The sequence below is a fragment of the Dermacentor albipictus genome, chromosome 7 (genome assembly GCF_038994185.2).
Source record: "Dermacentor albipictus isolate Rhodes 1998 colony chromosome 7, USDA_Dalb.pri_finalv2, whole genome shotgun sequence".
NCBI lineage: Eukaryota > Metazoa > Arthropoda > Arachnida > Ixodida > Ixodidae > Dermacentor > Dermacentor albipictus.
This window is the reverse complement of record NC_091827.1, coordinates 77,104,025-77,125,152: the sequence shown is the minus strand read 5'-3', so window position 1 is coordinate 77,125,152 and position 21,128 is coordinate 77,104,025. Positions and strand designations below refer to the sequence as shown.

At 41.5% G+C, this 21,128-nt stretch overlaps 1 protein-coding gene across 3 annotated transcripts in view; it reads right to left on the bottom strand.

The window, feature by feature from the left end:
* The window catches only part of tw (Protein O-mannosyl-transferase 2), a 40,871-nt gene that overhangs the window by 5,239 nt on the left and 14,504 nt on the right, over positions 1-21,128 (bottom strand). For all 3 annotated transcript variants that reach the window (XM_065428322.2, XM_065428323.1, XM_070522391.1), the window contains exons 7-18: positions 20,698-20,791; positions 19,071-19,177; positions 17,759-17,841; positions 15,952-16,061; positions 13,914-14,044; positions 12,924-13,002; positions 11,926-12,077; positions 8,415-8,503; positions 8,274-8,350; positions 7,647-7,718; positions 3,672-3,828; positions 1,830-1,970 (exon numbers count right to left, since the gene is read on the bottom strand). In XM_065428322.2, coding sequence (XP_065284394.1) covers positions 1,830-1,970; positions 3,672-3,828; positions 7,647-7,718; positions 8,274-8,350; positions 8,415-8,503; positions 11,926-12,077; positions 12,924-13,002; positions 13,914-14,044; positions 15,952-16,061; positions 17,759-17,841; positions 19,071-19,177; positions 20,698-20,791 — 1,292 coding nt within the window. The remainder of the gene's footprint in view (positions 1-1,829; positions 1,971-3,671; positions 3,829-7,646; positions 7,719-8,273; positions 8,351-8,414; positions 8,504-11,925; positions 12,078-12,923; positions 13,003-13,913; positions 14,045-15,951; positions 16,062-17,758; positions 17,842-19,070; positions 19,178-20,697; positions 20,792-21,128) is intronic.

Below are 21,128 nucleotides of genomic sequence, written 5' to 3'. Positions count from 1 at the left end.
AGTCGAGGAGGATATCTCAGGACTTGAAGAGTTTCTACATGCTGACGATGCATAAGAAAGATACAACTTACAACCGATGACGCGATCGTCATGAACGTGCTTGCATCCGATAGTGACGATGACAGTGATGGTGGTAATGGCAACAATGACACGATAGGAGAGGCTGCCTCAACGTTGTCCTTGCAGGAGGCCCTGCAGATGATTCAGTCCCTCCGGGGCTTCGTTTTCGCAAGGGATCTTCCCCTGCACTACGTGGAGCCCCTGGATGCTTTGGAGAAGGATGTTGGCAAGCTTTGTGTAAAGCAAGCAAGGATGACGGACGTGGGTTTTCTCGTGCTAGCCAGTCTGAAGTACGTGGTGAGATGCTTGTGGTGATCTTGCCCCAGCGTTTCTTCTGGATTTCTCCGCCTGAGAGGCTTCCACGGCAACTTTCTTGCATTTTTGAAAAGGTCCCTTTTGAAGCCACCAAAGTGATGCTTCGACAGAGCTTGCATGTCACTTGCCACCCATGAGCCCTCTGTGCAGTTGTTATAGCAGTGCCATTCTTGAACGCTGACAGCTGCGGCTTGTTACACGCGATCAGAGTGCGCAGTAAACAGAGTTAAACAGTTAAACGAGTGAACACAATCAGCAGCCGGATGCAGGAAGGTGGTGGGGAGGGGCACTGGTTTCCCCGCCCCTGTAGTTTTCTCACATCTCTGCCAACTCCCTATATTATTCTTTTAAATGCAACCCGGTTATAACAACTATCGTTTATAAAAATAGAATTTTAGTTGCACTTGAATATTATAAGTGGGTTCGACTGTATATATTTATACAGACACACATCACATGCACACACTAGATGTTTCCTTTTATGCAGCACATTAAAAGGAACTGTCACAACTAGACCCTGCAGGTTTCACAAATAGGCTGCGTGGCTAGGTAGCTATTAGCAGCAAAAAAATCTGATGATAATTCTGCTGATCCTATAAAATATGTTAAGTAACTTGTTAATCGCTAACTTTAGGGCACATATTCTAACTGTGAAAGTGAAGCCAGTGAGTAGTGAAGTCACGTCTGCTTAGCATAAAACAGCCTTTTTTATGGTGCAGGGCAAGTTGCTGTGCTGAGTAAAAAAAAAAAAAGAAATACAGTGGAATCTCGATAGATGGACATAGCTTAAACAAAACTGCTTCTTAAATGGAACACCATTTGCATGGTTGGTTGGTTTTGTATTTATGGAACTGCATTCAGCTTTGTCTCTCAGTAAACGGAACTCCTGATAAACGGAACTAATTTCCCTGGTTCCTTGAGGTTCCGTTTAAAGGGTGTCCATTCTACATTGAAAGAGCAACTAAGTATGTTAGCGCTTGCTTCTGACCCCTAATTTGCTTTTTCAGTCCGTTTTCACACACCTGCTCGTCTCTGCTGTCACACACGTACTATGCACTTTCTGTACAACTCGTCGGTGCCTTAATTTGGAGGGCCCACTCCTGCATTAACTGTAATGATGTGCCCTAAAAGGGCAACAAATGTCTGTCAGAAAGTTAAAAACAGAAACGAGTTGATGATCAGCAGCTTATGTTTCATACATTATTCATAAAACTCTCATGAAAGCCTAAAAAGAAAAGATGCAATATATATTTAGCCATGTACAAAGTGATTAAGCATTTTTTTTACGTGCACTTAGCTTAATCTATCACTTGTGTCGTAGATTATTGCGGCACAGCATCCAATTACAGAAACGAAAGTGGTGAACAAGAGGAAGAAGAAAAATGCTCCAAATAGGCGACAACAGATGGATGGATTGAGCAAAACAATGACTTCACACAGTGATTTTTACTTACCCGAGAGCATAGAGCTGAAGATGAGTGCAGGGAAGTAGTGATGGAAGTAGAGCACTCTGCCCATTCCATAGAAGGGCAGATAGTGCAAAGCCCAGCCCACGACGAGCCAGACCGAAGCTTGGGTGAGGCGACGGTCACGGTCTGTAAGGGCAATAGTGCAATGTTAGCACTTATGAAGCCACTTATGGGTAAAAGCTCGATCACACGCTGGTCTGGCCATCATGAAGAACGATCCATCACCACCACTTGTTACATCACCATTTTTTATCCAGCCAGAAAATTTGCTGGCTGGAAGTCCGCGTGGTGGCATTCCACTAGTTACAGTGATTGTGTGACAACATGGCAGCCATGAGGCTGTGATCTTCAACCTGAATTCGCTTGTGCTACTTACCCTCTATCGTTACAGCATGAAATGAATGGTAAAAATCAGCTTTCGCTGTGGCCCATATCACGCAGAGGAAAAATATATTTGCGATGTTCTGTTGTTAGGCCTGAGGCACCCCTGAGAGCTGCAAAATTGTCTTGATTTATACCTACCAGATGATGCAACAGTATTTAACATTGGTGAAATGGAACAAATATTTTCTAGCTAGATCTAGATAGTACACTCTGACTATGACATTGGACTGGTGGGATGCTTGAAATTCTTTATAGGCATGCATATGACTGTATTTAATAAGGTAACGATGAAAATTTGTTACTGCTTCTTTTCATGATGTTGTAGCCATACGGTTGCCCCACAGTGCAATGCGTAAGAGACAGGGGCTGCCCGCTGCGGCGCTTGTCGCCGTCGTTCAAACATAATCTTGTTGAACCTTCATACTTGTGGCTCCAGACATTCTCGTGGTGTTGCTTCTTACAGTTTATCTTTCTTAATTGCCAAGCAACTACATTATTCTAAATCTACGAAAGCAATAGGCACATGTGTAATCCTTACAAGTTGTTGTATGTATAACGCAATATTTTGCTCAAAAACCATCAATTTGCAAAGTCACAAATCCATTTGAAGCCAGAAGGATGAAGCTAAGGCAGATCCAGGTACCCATCCTTTCCACGTACGCTAGCTGAACCGTCACACTCTCCACTTCTGTAGACACTAGCACCACAGTTCCCTCTAGTAATTTTTTGCAGAAAGCTTTATGATAAGACAAGCATGTACACTATGGTAAATTCTTAAATGGAACAACTAACTGGTAATAGTGCCAACATGCCTGGTACATTTCTTTGTCCAGATAGGAAAGATGTGGCTGATGCAATAAATTGGACATACATTTATACAGCTATAGCATATCACAGTTATAATTATTGGCTGAATACTAACTGTGTGTTCAAAGCGGCAGCCATGCATACATGACAGTACACATGTGGTCACCTTATTTTGAATGTTTTGAGCAGCAATATCGATTCTATGTAAGTTTGAACCCCATGTTGCTAATTTTAGGATGCGGAAAGACCAAACTGATTAAAGAAGCTCATAAATCACTGGATACAAAAATTACACCATTATCGTTCACCAGAAATGATGCAGAACTCGGGACATAAAGAACTGGCACAACACAGCTAGGCGTGACCTCCGAGACTTGGCGATGCGCTAAAAATCTCGGAGGCCATGCACTTGAATTTATTTCAGATCTGCTAACCACCAGATGCCCGCATCATCTACTTAGTTGCTATTCAAACGCTCCTAACAAAAAATACCTGACAGTTACCAGCCCTGAACCTTTGCCAATATTGCTTCAATAGTTTACAACTCATTTGCAACCAATGTAGCCCAAGTGAAGCTCCATTGCAGTCGGCCTTTAAAGAGCTCTGAGGGATGTGATTGTAAGTCCCACAACTGACCTTGTGTCTCTGGGTTTCCCAGGTATCCTCGCTTCTGCCGCACCAGCACGTACAGCTGGATGACGGCATAAAGTGCCATTAAGACCAGGTTGCCCCACCAGATCACGGGGTTGCCCAGCAAGTAGATGCGGTACTGGACACCTGAGAAGAACTGGCCCTGGATATCAAGGGTAAGCAGATTGTGAAGTTACCGTCAGGCCTGGTTTTTCAAGATGGAATTGCAGCCTGCACCTCCCAAAACAGCATCCTAGATGCTCAATAATGAACAGTGTACAAACATGCACCGACATATCTAACTGATCTGCATGTACAGTACAAAGAAGAATTGCTGGAGAACCAATCTCACGATGACTGTTGATTGTAATGCGACTAACATTCAAGCGACATAGCGACATACTTTATTGATAAGTGCATGTTTATTTAGAATCTGTAGTGGTCATTCCGGGACTTGTATTGCCTCGATCTTATGCGACATACATTCTTTCTAGTATCAGACCACTTTGCTATGACACTCACATGCCAAGGTTGGTTCTGAGCATGATGGTAAGACAATTGTATCACAATGACGCAGTGAAGAAGGAGGAATTACGTCAATGGAAATAAGATGGCAGATTGACAACATTGCGATGACGGTTCTAAGTTATTGGCAATGAAATAACGTGACTGAAGTCATAGCGACATGCACGAGGAAAATGAGATGATGACTTTACGAAGACAATACAGTGACCAAAATGGCATCACGACGACGAACGTTTGACAACTAATGTTAGACATGAGTATGACGGCATGACGATTGCTGTTTGATGATGATGCTGCAGTGATGACAATGAAATGACGAAGAAGGAATCACAATGATGGAATGATGAAGGTGGTATGGCGATGATGGCATGATGGTAATGAAATGAGAATTCTGAACTGATGACAATGGTAAAATGACGACAGCTTGACGACGACATGATGAGAATGGGCCAACGACGAGTGCATGACGAGAATGATTCGAGAACATGTGCATCTCGAAGACTATGACAGCAATGGCGTGACGATGGTAGATGACAAGCAGATGATGTAGCTGTAACGATAAGGATTGAAGAACCACGATGGCATGACGATTACAATACAATAATGAATCCATGGTGAAAGCTGTTTGATGATGATGCAACGACGATGATATAACATTAGTAAGATAATGCTGATTGAAGGACAACAGCTTGATCATGATAGAATGGCAAAGAAGAAATGATGTCGATAATGGGACGAAGGCAGTATGACGACGAGGGCATGGCCTAATGGGATGACCTTTCTGAAGTGATGATGATAGTAAGACAACAGCGTGACGAAGAAAGCATGACGATAATGGTGTAATGACTCTGTGACAATGATGGCGTGACAGTGGCAGCATGGTGAGAGTTAAATGACGAAGTTATAATGACGATGATTGAACAACCATGACGGCATCACGACACATGACAACAAGTGCATGACGACGATGCAATGATGGTGGTGGCATCACAACAGCATGAGGCCAACGAAATGACTACGAGAGCATGACAATAATGGCTCAGCGATTACTGCATGATGACTGTATAACGACGATGGCATGACGAGTTGGAAGATGAAGCAGGCATGACAACAATGCAACGACTATACAACAACATCATGACTGTTAGCGCATACATAGTGGCCCAAACTCTCGGACAACTAGGCCTTTGGTTTGGCGTTAGAGGTGTGACGACAATGGCATGACGAGAGTCAGGTGAGGAAGCTGGAATGAACACCATGAACTAGGACCATGAGCACGTACCTAGTGACCAACACTGGTAGACAACTTAGGCCAGAGAGTACGTGTAATATGCTAGATACATTAGAACCTCATTGATATGACCCTATTTTGTACAATATCCTGGTGCGAAAGTTTGCGATCAAGAACACAAAAAATAACGTAATACAGTTATGTTTATTTTTGCTGGTTAATACGTTCCCAGAATTCAGCACCAACATTAAGTACATCACCAAACTGCAATCGTATGATACATTTTCCGGCTTTTAGATCTCTGTGAGCAAGAAAAAAATGCGCGATCAAGAGCAGTAAGCATCCGCCACAGCAACTTTCCCACAGTACATCGTTTGCCTGTGTCATGTGAAAATGCCGGCAAGCACTCACATTTCTCTTCCGGTATCAGCAAATTGCTTCACCCATTGTCGCACATCCCATTAACATAGCTCACCGCCAACCCTGCTGCAATAAGTATCTTCACCTTAATGTGTGTTGTTGGCCGAGTTCACCTATCTGTTTCACAGCGAGTGCGGTGTAGTGCTGTTAGACGATAACCCAAATACACCATCGTACCATGCTGCATGCAATGCTACCGACTACACCTCCACTGTCGCTGAAATCATAGCTGAAATAGCCGCTGCATAGTTAGGAAAATCTATGAAAGCTCCCTGTGTCATCAGGAGACATCATCAGCTTCGCTTCTTTGGCATTAGCGCCATGTGTACTGCGTGTTTAGCATGCATTCTGCATGTTTACATTATGGTAGTGTAGGACCTGACGTCATCGACTCATTGTGACGTCGCACAAAGCAGTTACCCGTTTCGGTTTCGGTATCTCGTTGATTGGTTATTTAAAATTATTGCTGAATTTCTAAGCGAATTGAACCACTCTACCGGTGACAGGACTGTCAATTCCGTATGAAAATGACAATATCCTAATATGGTTAAAAAAATGCCGGAGTTGCCTTTTAAACACAATGCTCTGCTTCCATTGGTGGCTCGAGGTGGCATTTAGGCTAAGAATCCACCAAGCCCATCGACGAATACATCCAGTAGTAGGAATTAAGGAAAAAGGGTTTATTTTACATTAGTTACACTGGCTCCAGATAAGGAAGCCCACTCCCTGCAGGAGCATACTAAACATGCGAGTTCACGTCAGGACATGTCAGCCTCCACTGCACAAAAAATCTCCCCTCTTAATACCGTCGTCTTCCCTAGGTGACTAGACTAGTGAATCTGATGACTGTATCCCGGCCAATCACAACTGTCGAATCCGTCTCAATATCCTGCCTGTGATACTGCATCATTTCACCACACTCCACCTCCAAAGGTGCTAAATATGCCCCCGCATATTTAGCAAGCATGCAGCAATCTGGGAATCCAATGTCGAAGCCGTTCTCATAGTAGCACCTGAAGAGGCTAATGCTGATATGGCCCTAATGCTGCATTGTTATCCTATGGCTACACTGCTATGATGGCAAGTACTAGAATAACTTTTGAAAATTGCACACAGACAGGAAACAAATTTAGTTAGACTGCTTTTACTCAATTCCCAACTTTTTCTGTCTTTGTTTTTCATATACTGTACTTTACACTGAGTTGCACAAATCAACTACCCAAGGTAGCTAATTTTATTGAAGCTACTGTGCTCAAATGGTGTTGGGCAATGTTTATGAATATATGAACACTTCTAACCAAAAAAAAGAAAAAGTGGACTGCACATTCTTTGTGAAAGCCCTTTTCTAGACAGCACATACGACATTATTTTGCTATGGTTTTAAATTCCTAGGCTCTGCATGCAACTGCAGTAGTCAGAGCTTTTGCTGCGAGTCTCTTCTGCAAAAAGGAACTGCTTGTGCAGTTACAGTCAGTGACCAAGTCAAACATGAAGTAAGAAGAGATATTTAAGAGCAATCCTTGGTCACATTCATGACCAAGACCCAAACTTGTGGCCTTGAACACACTCATGTGACTAAAAAACACACATCAGCTCTGAAAAATGTCTACTTTTTTTCACCTGTGACTTAGTCAGTGACCACATCTTCAAAAATTGTTTACTTGTAATATGACACATATCAATAAGCCTATTTCCACATCACAACTCTGGCACAAGATTTAAGACTGGCAGCAGAGCAAGGCATAGATAAAAATAATCTCAAGAGAAAAGTTGAAGACCAGCAATGTCATCTCATTCGAAAATACCTTGTAGTTGATAGGCCACTGCCAAGGGCGGGAGGTCACTTCACCCTCTTTAGGCTTGAGACCTGCATTACCCTAGTGAGCAAAAGTGATCATTGAACATTTAGCATAGATTTGCAGAAGACATGAGGTGTAGTGCTTCACTGTTTAGTGGATACTTCCAAGCAATAATTTCTAGCCTCTAGCTCTGGAACCACAAAAGTGATGTCTCAGATAGTATAAATTTACACAGAATTTAAAAAATGCTTGTAATGAAGTACACGTTTCTGATTGGAGAACAATAATGATGACACAATGTTTGCATCAGGCTTCTCAGTTATTAGATAATCAGTACGAAATTAAACACTAAATTATAACAGCATAAGAACTTGCCAGTCAACCAATTCATAACAAATTGCTGTTAATATAGGAAATGATACAAATGGTAAGCAATGTCTGACAGTGAGATGACATCAGGGTGCACTGCGTACAAACATGTCACTTACTCTCATGAGCACAAAACACGAGATTTCATATAGTTCTGCTAAGCACAACAAACATCTGATGCATCAAAGCATGCACAATGTTACAAGAAAACGTGGGAAGTGCTAACACAGGTAGAATGAAACAGGGGCTACAATTGAGACTCACCTGAAGCATAACTGCATGTGATTCCAAGAACATCTTCAGGAATCCAGGGGCATACGCCTCAAAGCTTACATTTGGCACTGCAATAGAGATGCATTTGTGAGCACACTGTTCCTGAGAAGGGCCAACTATCAGCTCACTCACAGTGTGGGTAGTGATTGTCTTCAACATTCCACACAATGTTTTTGTCTCTCAAGTTGGGGTGGCATGTGACCTCCATTTGTTCATAGCCCCTGGCAGCAACAGAAAAGAAAAGTTAATGGCTTGTTGAAAGCACACATGTAGAAGTGACATTTTTAGCAAAATTCCTGAAATGTTGCTGAAACTAGAAAAAATGGCTAACAAAGAAGTCACTAAAGCCACATTTTGCAGGGACCACTTTTCGCAATAACCCTTGCTTCCGCAGAATATTACAGCATCGAGCGCAATGCCTCAATGTAGCTAAGTGTAGCTGCTGACAATTTTTAATCTCGCAGTGCTTCTGGTACACACACTGCTACAGCAGTTTACAGTGACATGGCACAAGAATAATGCTAATCGCAAATGCGTGCACCCACAAATTTTCTTTGTGTCGTCTCCTTCTGCAAGTTTTGTAAGTTAACGCAAACAAGTGACTTTTCCATAATTGACAACCCAAAAGATGCGAGACTAAAATTTGTTGTTCGTGGATTTGTAGAGTGCATCACATAATGTTAACAAAAAAGAAGCAATCACTACTCTCGATCACTTTATTCTCTGGCACAACTTCCAAGAGTGAGTGTTTCTCTTTAATTTTTAGTTCAACACTTTACAAGTTTTACAAGTGTCCACAAGAGATAAAGTAATGAGCTTAGTAGGTCCTTCAAGTCTGTGCAATGTGCTTGCATTTCGCGAGTAAGCATTACATTTGGATCCCATAACCATGCATGCTAAAAACAACTGCAGGTGGTCGAGCTATAATCTTTTAAGAAAATCCCCAGTGGTGGGGAGGCCAAAGCAGCTGTCACACACACAGTGGCCGTAATAGAAACCACAACATTTGAGGCTCCATGTTATGTTAATAAACAGTTAGGCTGCATAAATTTCTGAATCACTGCAATCTAGCTGCAGGTGTTTGCAGGTGCAATCAATACCATTCTCATGCAGGCACATTCCAATGATGAATGAGCCAGATGCCTCAGTGAATCTAATGAAATAGGAGGAATTGATTCACTACTACATGGGATAACCAATGGCCACAGAGAAATTTCGTTAATTTAAGAGGAAGCTTTAGATAGGGACCAACTTATATTTCTCTATTCAAATAATGTACAAAATTGAAATGCTCTGGACAACTGGTGAACTGATTCAAATAAGATTTGTTGCATTTAAGAGATAAAATTGAAGTTTACAGACTGTGGGAAGCAGAATTTTGATTTAGTGCCTCATAGCTTTTAAAGACACTGTAGAAAATAAGTAAGTTAAAGAAAATAATAAATAAAGCACAATTTTTACAACTCCATAGCTCAGCCCTAAAAGCAAGTTTCCCAGTTCTGTAAACTACATATGTGAGAGTGTCTCAAGCAGATATGTGTGATGCACGAGTTTACAAAGTACAGGTGCGATCACACCGTCCCCATGCCGTCAAGCTATCGACAATGCAAGCGTTGGCCTTGGATGACAAGTTAGAATGTCTTCAGAAATGCAACAGATGTGCCACAAGTTTAGCTGCAAGAAATGGCGAAGCCAATTGGACACGCTCTCACATTTCACTTGATTGGCTTCACAGCAAAGACAAGGGCCACATCCTGCCAGCCACTCCTGGCATGGATGTTGCCCGCACAAACACCAGAGCTCCTGCTCAGCAGCTAAGTGCACACCACTCACCATGGTGCATACGATGGCCTGAGCAATATGGTGTACACTTAGACCTACAAACGCTCATGAGTATTCCTTCTGTTTCATCTCATGCAACATTGAGGTGAGACACCAGTGGCAGTGCTCCTCCTCACACCAGCATTGTGAGGCGCCTGGTAGCTACCAGGGCACTGTTTCTGCTGCACAGAAGCACTTGCCTTGCATGCTGTGTCGCAAGCAAGCTTTGGGGTACTGTTTGGATCTTTGGCTTAGACAAGTTTTGTTTCCTTGGAGTATTTCATGACTGATTGGACTTGGCGATCCTGGCTGAAGAAAGCGCTCACTATCTCAAGGAAAACTGGAGCATAAGGTTGTCCACAGGATGTGAGTTTAGGTGTATTCCAGTGTCTAATTGGGAGCACACCTTCTTTTTATTTGTTGATTCAGTATACCTGATTCAGAGCACCTTTACATTTTCCACTCATCATATAAGATCAACACGTTCTATGGTTGATTACTCTTACTTCTTGCTACAAATTAAACTGGAGGTTTCAGAATGTGTCGGCCTTATCAGGGCCGCTAGAGCCTAGTCAAACAGCTTAAACCAGCTTTTATCCTTCGCATCCATTTCAAATGAAATTATCAAATTTTGGGGTTTTACGTGCCAGAATGACAATCCCATTATGAAGTGCACTGTAGTAGGGAACTCTGAATTAATTTTTTTACCACCTGGGATTTTTTACCATGCCCCTGAATCTATGTACACAAGCACTTTTGAATTTCATCTTCATCTAAATGTGGCCGTAGCGGCTGAGAGTGAATCCATGATCTCAAGCTCAGATGCGCAATGCCTCAGCCATTGAGTTATCGCGGCGGGTCCTGATATCCATTTCCATGCTGAACTTTGGAATCAACAAAGAGATTTGATTTGATTTGCCACCCTGCCGGCTGCATGTGACAACTTCCACTGCAGCCCAGTGTGGAGCATTACATTTTTCTCAAGTTGACTTACTCTTATATACAGAAATGCATCTTAACTTCAAGCTTGTGCTTGACTTGTAAATGACACCTACCGTGAATGCACCGAAGGAAAAGTAATGAGCGTCCTAGCTAGGTACACGCTAGTTCACACCAGGCGTTGTTTAGATCAAGCCAAGCGTGAGGTTTAAGTTAGGACGCATTTCTGAATATGAGGGTTAGACTTGTGAAATCCAAGCATGATACGAGCGCTTGCTCAGTCATTTAGATTAGCTCCTGTGAAAGGATGAGTGGAAGTCACTAATAAATACAGGTTATATCCCATCCACAGGAGGGAGGTTAATGCCACTGTCTAGGACCTTATGTTTCTTAATGCCATTAAATATCTGGCTTTACTGCTACATGCATATTTTTAATTGCACTAAACAGTGACATGATCATAGCTGTGCAAGTTTCTTTGCTGATTGTACTATCACATGCAAAATGATTCTTCAGCTGACAAAACTTGGAAGAAAAGCCACTAAAAATATTATTAGGTACATTTTATGTAAAATGGTTTAGGTTTACTTCAGAAATGTGTCTTCATGTGCAGCCGTAACCAAAATTCGAAATGAGGGTAATCGTTCAGCAGCAGAATGAGCTGTGAGGATGTACTAGACTGCTAGCTGCATTATTTTAATTCCATTAAAGTATTCTCTTGTCACAGGGAGTGAATTGCAGTAATGTTTAAGGCGTTAAGAAGTTAATTTCGCTTTTGAGCAGATGCGCCACAGGTATTAAACATAAAGAGAAGTGCATTCTTCCCAGATTTTTTTTATTAGAAGGTTAACAGGAGGTGCCTAGTCTAGCCAATATAACTCACCACTTGGGAAGCTGCTTGTTGTGTGAATGCAGGGCACAGCCGACGAGGTAGTGGATGAGCTTCAGCTTGCTGGTGACTGTCTGTACCACTTCGCCCGGCGTACCACCGACAACTTCTACCTTCCAGACATCGTTGGCATCACCGGTGCCATTCTTCATTTTAGGAACAAAAAGAAAACGCATCCTTTAAGCATAGTTCTCATCTTGCAAATCTTCTCATACAAGAATCTCCACGGCTTTTCATTCTAAGACACTCCATGTGCCCATCGTTTAACAATGCTGTTCAGAATAGACTTATATAGTAGCATACAACACAGACAGCAGATTGAAATCTCTTGAGCTCAAGCTTCCAAAGTCTCAAACAGACTCCCAGGTCATTTCACAAGCTGCAGACACCAGAAATGCTTGGTCAATGCTAATATTTTGCACAGTTACATGGAAGATGGCTCCTGTTAAGTTGAAACTATCAAATTGCATGATGGTTTATTTTAAACAAGATCATTTGCTGGTACAGAATGCTACTGTTTAAGTTTCAGTGTTAGAATCAATTTGGCTGACTATTGAACAGCACTCCACAAGCTTATAAAATGATCAGGACAGCAGGCAAGAAAAGCATAAAAACGAGCACATGAATCTTGCTAGTGGTTTTACAACAGTCCCATAGCAAAACACATGCCATTTCTATAGGCTTAGCAACAGCAAGACCCAAGAACACAAACTGCTTGTTATAGAGTCATAAATTACTACTGCATAAAGTTAATAATGCCTGTATTCATACTGCGCTTTGTGAATTGAATGAGATAAACATAAGCAAGAATGCACGATACCACCTGTGAGCAATCACCTTGGCAAGTGTTATCGGTTGCATTGTGAGCTTTCGCAGTGTACAAAAGGATACAGACAGATTTATCTATTTCAAAGTCAAACTTGTAGAGAACAAAAGTGATCTCTATGTTTCCATAATGCCATGTCAATCTCTAACGTGCCCTTTTGCCATACCTCCCCGTAGCAGGAAACTTGGTAGTGCCGCTTTGTCACAGGTGCAGGCTCCTTGTGCGAGTGAAGGTTGCGAGTTGTGCTGCACATGAGTAAATCACGGCAAGAAGTAAAGGGGAATGTTCAGGCTATTAATATTACAGTGCACAACTTGCTGCAATCATTAGTGCCTTAGCTGCCATCACCTTATCTTTGCCAAAGCAATAAAGCAGAGCTTAACTACAGTACTGCTGCACATGAACGCCCGACAACTGCCGAGATAAGGCAATGATACCAAAATGCAATCAGCACCTGCAAAACAAAGAAGCCCTCACGTAACGTAAGTGATGGCTCGCATCACTTTGCGTAGCAAAATTACCCAGGGACAACTGCTTCAGCCATGAAATGAAACTAGTGCATGCTACAGGGATACAAATTCAAATTAGTTTATGAGATTTGGCATTCCAAACTGCACAGCAGGCTATGAGGGATACTGTACTGGAGGGCTCTGAATTAAATTTTGCCAACTGGGGTTCTTTAACGTCAACCTGAATCCAAGTACACAGGCACCACCAGCAGTTAAGTGCGAGCACCGTGGCCGGAAATCCGACCTGGAACATCATGCTTAGCTGCTAAATGCCACGCCCACTGAACCACCGTGGCACGTCGTAACATTGTCATAGATGTGTTGCTTCATACAGATACTCTATGTGTAAGCAATAAAGGTTCTCCTCACCCACAAGAAACTAACCAAACTGAAACAAGGTACAGCCGAATTTCGATAAACAAACAATGACACACTGAGTCATCCCGTAAAAGAAAGCAAATTTTAATGCTTCTTGCCAATTTCAGCATATAACGAATACATGCATACAACAAGAACGGATATAACGAAGGTATTTTGTGTCGCATGCTACTTGATTATAACAGGTTTGACTGTATAAGCCAATAAAATATGAGAAGTGTTAAAAGCATTTCAACGCAAAAGATGTCACAAGAGTTTTTTTCACTTACACCACATGCTCGAGACGAATCAGGTCGCCATTGTGAACCAGCTCCACTGTTTTGTTTTTGGGATTGGGTTCCTGGTCATATTTCTTGATGATCCAGTTGTTGTTGTCATCCTTGTGGGAGTAGGTTGTCACCTAATGAGGCAAACGAGACTGTTTACTTACAGCTGTTCCTTATGTGTGTGGCGTTGGACAAACCCACTGTCTTCCACAAAAACGTTCAAGGAAAACACATCCTCACTCGCAAATAACACATGCAGTGAAGAGTGCCAACACATTATCAGAAGAAATGTTTATGCTCAGTTACTCACACAGCTACAGAAAGTTTATAAACACAAAAATAAAGGTGAAAACACCAATCATACAACTGATAAACAAGCAGTAGTTAAGGGCACTAAAAAGAAAAATGTTGATTGATTGAGGAACTGATCGATTGGGCATAACATCATGAAACAACACACGAACTACGAGAGATGGTTTAGTAGACGGGTCAACTTCCGCGAACTAGAGCAAACCCAAAGATGGTGATGACATTTTTGCATTATGCCATTATTAAATGCTATTGTTAAAGCTGGTTGTTTGACCTAAGACCTTGCACTCAGCAGCAGAATGTCATAACGCTTGAGCTACCACAGTGCGTGGACAAAAAACTAAAAAGTGTGATGGCACATAGGTATCAAGATGGGCGCTAATGGAAAACAAATATGGGTTCAGAGGCATCATAGGTTGGGTCTGGTTCAGTTCAGTTTAGGTCAGATTAGGCTAGGTCCCAAATATTATGGATTCGGAGGCTTCATAGCTTAGGTTTGGTTCAGTTCAGTTTAGGTCAGATTAGGCTGGGCTAGGTTAGGTTAATTTATTAAGTTGCAATTGGTTAGGTTAGGTTAGGTTAGTTTAAATTTTATTTATTTATCGAACAATACTGTAAGCCTGTGAGGCCTCATACAGGAATGGACAAACAAAACGTCGTACGAGCATAGCGCTTTATCATACAGCAGATTCAAGCTCAGAAGAATAAGGTAAAAGGTGTGAAATTATGCCATGTCAGGTAGAAGTAGTCAATATAAAGTTAACATGTGCATCTAATGAAATGCACGGGAAAGAAAACAAAGATACATATAGCAAAATGTGCAAAAGCAGAGGCCAGAAAAGAACAAAAGAAAAATTATGAAAAAAAAATGCATACACCAATGCATGGGCAAGAAACCTGGGCACAAGAAATGTGTCATCGATAAATTTCTCGATAAGTTAGCCCAACCATAGACCACAAGAATGCGTTCATCACTCTGTCACTGACTCAAGGTGCAATTCAAGTCCCAACACAAGTGAATTCACAGATTGTGAACAAACAGCATTGCTCGGAAGTGAATTCCAGAGCTCAACTGCTAAACTAGAAAAATGAGTATTTTAGTATGATACAACACACAAAAAAATGGTAAAACACATTTAGTGATTCAGGTTTGGTTAGGTTCACTGTTTTAAAGTCCTTTGGACTTGAAGACAGAAACAGAAAAAAAAGAATAGCTGCCCATAAAATGCCAGATGACACTTTGTCAGTGGGATGAACTCCCATCAAAAACATAGTCATGAAAACTGCAGTGAAAAAGTTTTTACAACTTCGGACGTTTGCGTTAGACACCCTAAAGTTTCTTCTCTATTGTTATATTTTTTTTTCGAGAAAACATTCTTGGCCGTGCGAGCTGTGCCTTCTTTTCTATTAAAATTGTAAACACCTGAATTATGTGCTTCACGTATACACAATGTACGATGTTGCTTGTTTGCACTTTGATGTTGTATAACCACTACCTTTGTTCTCACTGTTTTGGACAGTATATTCTAATAAGCAAATAATTTGCTTCTATAAGCTTTTCCTCCTCAAACTTCTGAGTACTTAAAATCTTGCACTACGGTAGTTGAATTCTACTAGTGTTGTGAGGCTCCCCCTGTGTGATACCGTGCACAAAAAGGCCTTTAGGGATATTTTGCACAAACAAGCAAGTAAATAGAAAAAATAAAAAAAGTTATGCCAATCTCCCACTCACCTGCTGCTGCCTGGCTCCCAGCCCCTCAGGATAGAGGTGCCAATGCGAGTGGAGATAGGCACCCCCCGTCCGGTGATTCTTCAGTGTGATCTGAGCACCATATGCCACCTCTGGAGCCAGAAGGGTCCAGCGGAAAAGCATGCATGAGTCGCATATCTCGCCACCCAACGGAATCCCCAGAACAATGACAGCAGAGCCAAGGCCTTTTTCTCGTAGTTAAACAGCCACAGTCAAAGAAGAATATAGAACAGAATAGAATGTTTATTTTGTCACAAATAAATATACGCAAGTCAATTACAGTCCCTATAAGCCTTTTAGCCTGTTTGTGGCATGACTGGGCAGACTCAGCTCAGCAGCACCTAATCCATGTAATATGATTCTTTATCAGCCTTAAAAAAATGTACACGAATTGTGGCAATTCCTTCAACTGAATATACAAAAGGTTGAGAAAAATTTCACAGCTGAAAGCAGAAATACATAAACAAATATAACCGTCCAGACAGAGATTAGTCATGCATAATATAAAACAAATTACATATAATAAAGAAAAAGAAACACATTGGAATCGAGCAAGTACACAGTAAAATAAATACAATATTCGAAATTTCAACGCAGTCCCAAATGCACTTGGTTGAATCTGCCTGGTCCTGGGCTCAAAGCCACGATTTGCTTTCCCCACAGCATTGCTCACACTGTAAAATGGTGATTCACAATGCAGAATTCCTTGAAGGGCACTAATCAGCTTATTAAGCATGATGATTGTAATTTACTACAGTAACTGCCTATAGCACGCTTTTGGTCATTCACACCATCAAGGTGGGCATGTAGTGAAGAACGCCTTAGTATCTCAGTAGGAGAAGAAATGTAATCAAATGAACAAAACTAGCTGCTGTGTTGCGCCCTCACGTTAGACATCATATAGGGCACAGGTGCTGCAATAAAGATTGTTTCTCCAAAAGTTCACACTCGCACCCAGCACAACAGTAAAACACTCATGTTGGAGTATTCAGCTTCTTTTGTACATTGCAAAATTCATAAGCTTTTGAGTGTGACAGCATGCAAAATGCATTGATGTGCAGCAATTAAGGCTTAGAGGCACAGTAGCAAAATGCCCTGTGAGAAGCACATTTATTTTAACAAACGATGTTTCCTGAATTCGCATTCAACTTACCAGTACTACAATATTGCTTGCATTTCGCAGTTCTGGGTCTTTCTTTAAAAAGAATACATTTAACAGCAACATTTCCCTAGTTCACTCCATAAGAAATGCAAAAAAAAAGTTCTAGATACTGTCAACTTGGCAAAAAAAAAAAAAATTTAGTTTATTCTGTCGTGTGGAGTGGTGCCCCTGGATGTCCAAATAAAGCCTACCTCCGTTGCCATTTTCTGAGCTCAATGGCCAAACCATAGCGTAGCCAAAGCATTGAAATTAGAGAAATGGCGCTCACAGCTTCAAAGCTCTCAAGCCGCGATCCTGAAGAATTTGATCATGTGCCCCAGTTTGTTCTGGCGTATGTGCTTCTTCGATCGAAACATTGTCGAGAAATTCGAAGGCTTCAGTATGAGGCCAACAAGGCAAGGAAGCGCTGCCGTGCAATCGAACAGCTTCTCCTGGCTAACGCACGCACGATTAGTTCTCTAGCCGTGTGTGGCGGCAAGATCGCCTGCTGATCTCTACAAAAATAAAAAGCTCCTGTTTAAAAGCTCCTTTAAAAAAAAACAATTTTTTTTTCTTTTGACACTACTGCTTTAATGACGCATCAATGTTAGCTCAAATTATAATTTACAGCACCACCATAATACTCACCTCTAGGCATGCTGGCCATGTACAGAGAGTTGCCTTTTAACCGGGACTGGAACTCAGAACTGAAGAAGCCATCTCCGCTGCCACTGCACCGTCAAAGGTCAAATGTGAATATAGCACACTGAGTAGTCACAATGCTCTTGAATGCTATCAACTACTATCTCAACTCGAGCTGCTTATAGCCTTCGGAGCTGAGAACAGAAAGGGGCTGTCATCGGCATCCTGAGATAACCAAGAATATGATCGCTCAACGGCTGATACTTTCTGACTGAGTCACAAACAGGCAGGTGCCTCAATATTCCATCTTACTAGAGTGGACAAACGGTGAGCTGGCTAATGGTAGATGTTGTTGCTCATATGTCTTATTAAACAAGATGGTTGTTACTGGAACCCACCCACACATACACATTTTGGGACTGTAGTTTAATAATGCTATAGGCATAAATTCAGATGCAAACAAGTTGAAAGTGACTAGAATGCCTTGTTCCGTATACATGTCCACCTGAATTTGTGAGTGCGGCTTAATTCAGGCTCTGTAGTGTACACTATGTAAACTGGCTACAGGGTGAATGGACATAGCACTCTCCTGTATTTACATGCAACAGCCATTCTGATCAGTTTTTTTTTTCTGTTTGCATTTCAACTTACGATGATTTAGTGGGAAACTGTGATCATCATGCTACCAGACATCAAGAACAAACATGGTACAGCACAGCAAGAGCTGACCTTTCATTCTGTTTACTTGAACACCACTCATTGCAATAAGAAAGATAATGACTAAGCTCCATCATATCTTTTCACATAAACTAAACATGCAGTAAAAACAACAGGCAGTAAACAAACGCCAGTAAAGAGAAAACTTACATTGCCGAGCGCAACTTACCAGCGGCTTTGCCTTGCTACTCCAGCCTAGGGAACATATATATTGTGCAAGACTCAAGTTACTTCAAGTGGTCACAATAACTTTCTTTACTATAAGCTAAAAATTATGCATAGACGACTTCCATAGCTCTCAGATAAGCCAACGTGGAACATAAAGAGAGAGAGAGAGAGAGAGAGAGAGATTTGATATCATCAGAGGTCCAGAAGCTACATTAACAGATGCAGTTTGGTTTTTTTTTCTATTGCAAAACTTATAGTGAATTCCAATGGCAAACAGGAAACTGTGTTACTGCAACTGCTCGCACCAGCTTTAAATATGCTATCTAGACCAGCTGGGTGCCTCATGAGAGCCCTTAAAGGTGAAAATGCTGCAAAACCGTAATGCAGGAGCACGAGGAATGCCGCCCGCGCTGAAAATGACATCCGCACCCACCTCTTGTAGAGCACGTGTAGGTGCACATAGAAGTAGAGCATGTACAGGCACACAGGAAGCACAATGAGGCACACGGCTCTGCTCACAAAGTGCTTTCCCACCAGAACCTGCACACAAAGGAAGCCAGAAAAAAAAAAGATGCTTTGCAAAAGAAAAGACTGCAAAAGAAAAGACTGCTTAACCACATCATAGCAATGCAGCACGAGAAGCAAACAATAGTTTGTTAAGCTCAGTACTCGATGAAAGAGTACATACTAATCTTCATTCCATCCTTTGCTTACAATACACATAGAATACACACATGTATGTCTAAGCATGCAAAAATAAGATAACACATAGCATCACACAACGGGTATCAAAAGTATGGAGCACAGGGACCAAGAAGGTGAGGTTAACAAGATTGACGTGAATTTACTACTCTATCTGATTAGTTGTCAAACCACTTTGATTTCACGAGAAGTAACATTTCAGAGCGTCAAAACAATGACTGGAAAAGAAAAAAGCTCACTCAGTTTTCCACATAGTTAGAGCTACATGTAGTTACTTGCACATATCATTGTTGCTTGCATAAACGAACACACCGTCCCGCTTGTTCAATCAACTGTAATGGAAATGAAATAAAGTATGTACTCTGCATATGCTGTTGCACAACTTTAACAGTTGTTGTACAGTAGATGTGTTTTGCCATAATTTTTTTATGTGATGTAAAGCTTTGCTGTGGTTGGACTCTGATTCCTTGGCGTTCTGTTCTACCAAAGGATAATGCTACTAACAGCATGGCACTTTCACAATGTGCGAGCGCATTGTTGAGCTGTGCCTTAAGTAAAACTCGCCTAAGTTGATAAGCTTGCTGAAGTTAGTAACAAGTCGGATCTACCATTGTTGGGTTTGTTACGCTGCTGTCATATGAGCAGTTATGATCCTCACTGATGTCAACCTGCATTGAAATTTTAGAGTGCCAATGAAGCATTAGGTTTGAGAGGGCATATAGCAGCAGTGAACTCAGATGTGCTTGAAAGCGATGTGTAGAAGCACTCGAACCATTGCACTGAGTACGATATGCACCGACTCAAGTATGCTCAAAAGTACCAGTGCCCGTAGCGCTACTGAATAAATTTTAACTCCTCTCCAAGTAAACTGTGGCTAAATAAACTTGAAATCTACCTTGTAGCATTTCCTGGCACAGAGTAACAGTGTTTGTTAAGCAATTTTCTACTGCAAACAGATAAAACCTCATGGCAGAAAAACAGTGCGATGAGAAACGGGACAAGGAAAAGAGAGGACAAGACTAAGCGATGACTGACAACAAGCGAGTTTATTTTGCAACTGCAATACATACATTGAAGAAACAAAGATGCTGCAAACCAACCCTTCAAGGGAGAAAAGGAAACAAAAGCATCCAATCGATCAGTCACGAAGATAGTTGATTTCTTTGTCAGTTAAGGCAATCGATCGGGAGCTTATCAATGAAGGCACCTTGAAATGCATAGTGAAAGCCTGGCAGATTTCTCGAGCACGCATGTCACTTTTCTATTGTCCTCTTTTTTTCACGCTATTTTTCTGCCATGAGCTCAAGTTCAGACCCTTTTCCAGACTAATGTTTTGGACTACAAGCAATAAGGCTCACCAGAGGCTTTTCTAAATCTCCGAGAAGCTCCCACAAGTCATAGGCCGTGTAAAAGCCGACAAGAAGGACCACGAAGAGGCCAACGAACTTGACACTGGATGGAATAAAGGAACAAGACAGCATATAAGAAGCTGAGAAATGTGCTTCAGCAAAATGTATGACGCATTCAGTCCGTGTGTCTTATTCTTCCAGATTTGTATTTGAGGCCTTGAAAATTGAAAATAAATAAATAAACAAATAAATAAATGAATAAATAAAATGGCAACCTTAGGTAATGAATTTGTATAAACACCTAGCACGTCTTTTTTCTTGCAATTCCCAGCATAAATGTGCACCTTGTGTTATGATCGTAATGCTACTATGAGGAAAACAGTGTTTTCTTCCAAGCTAGCAGGTTCACCTATTAAGTACGAGAGCTACGAAATGAAATG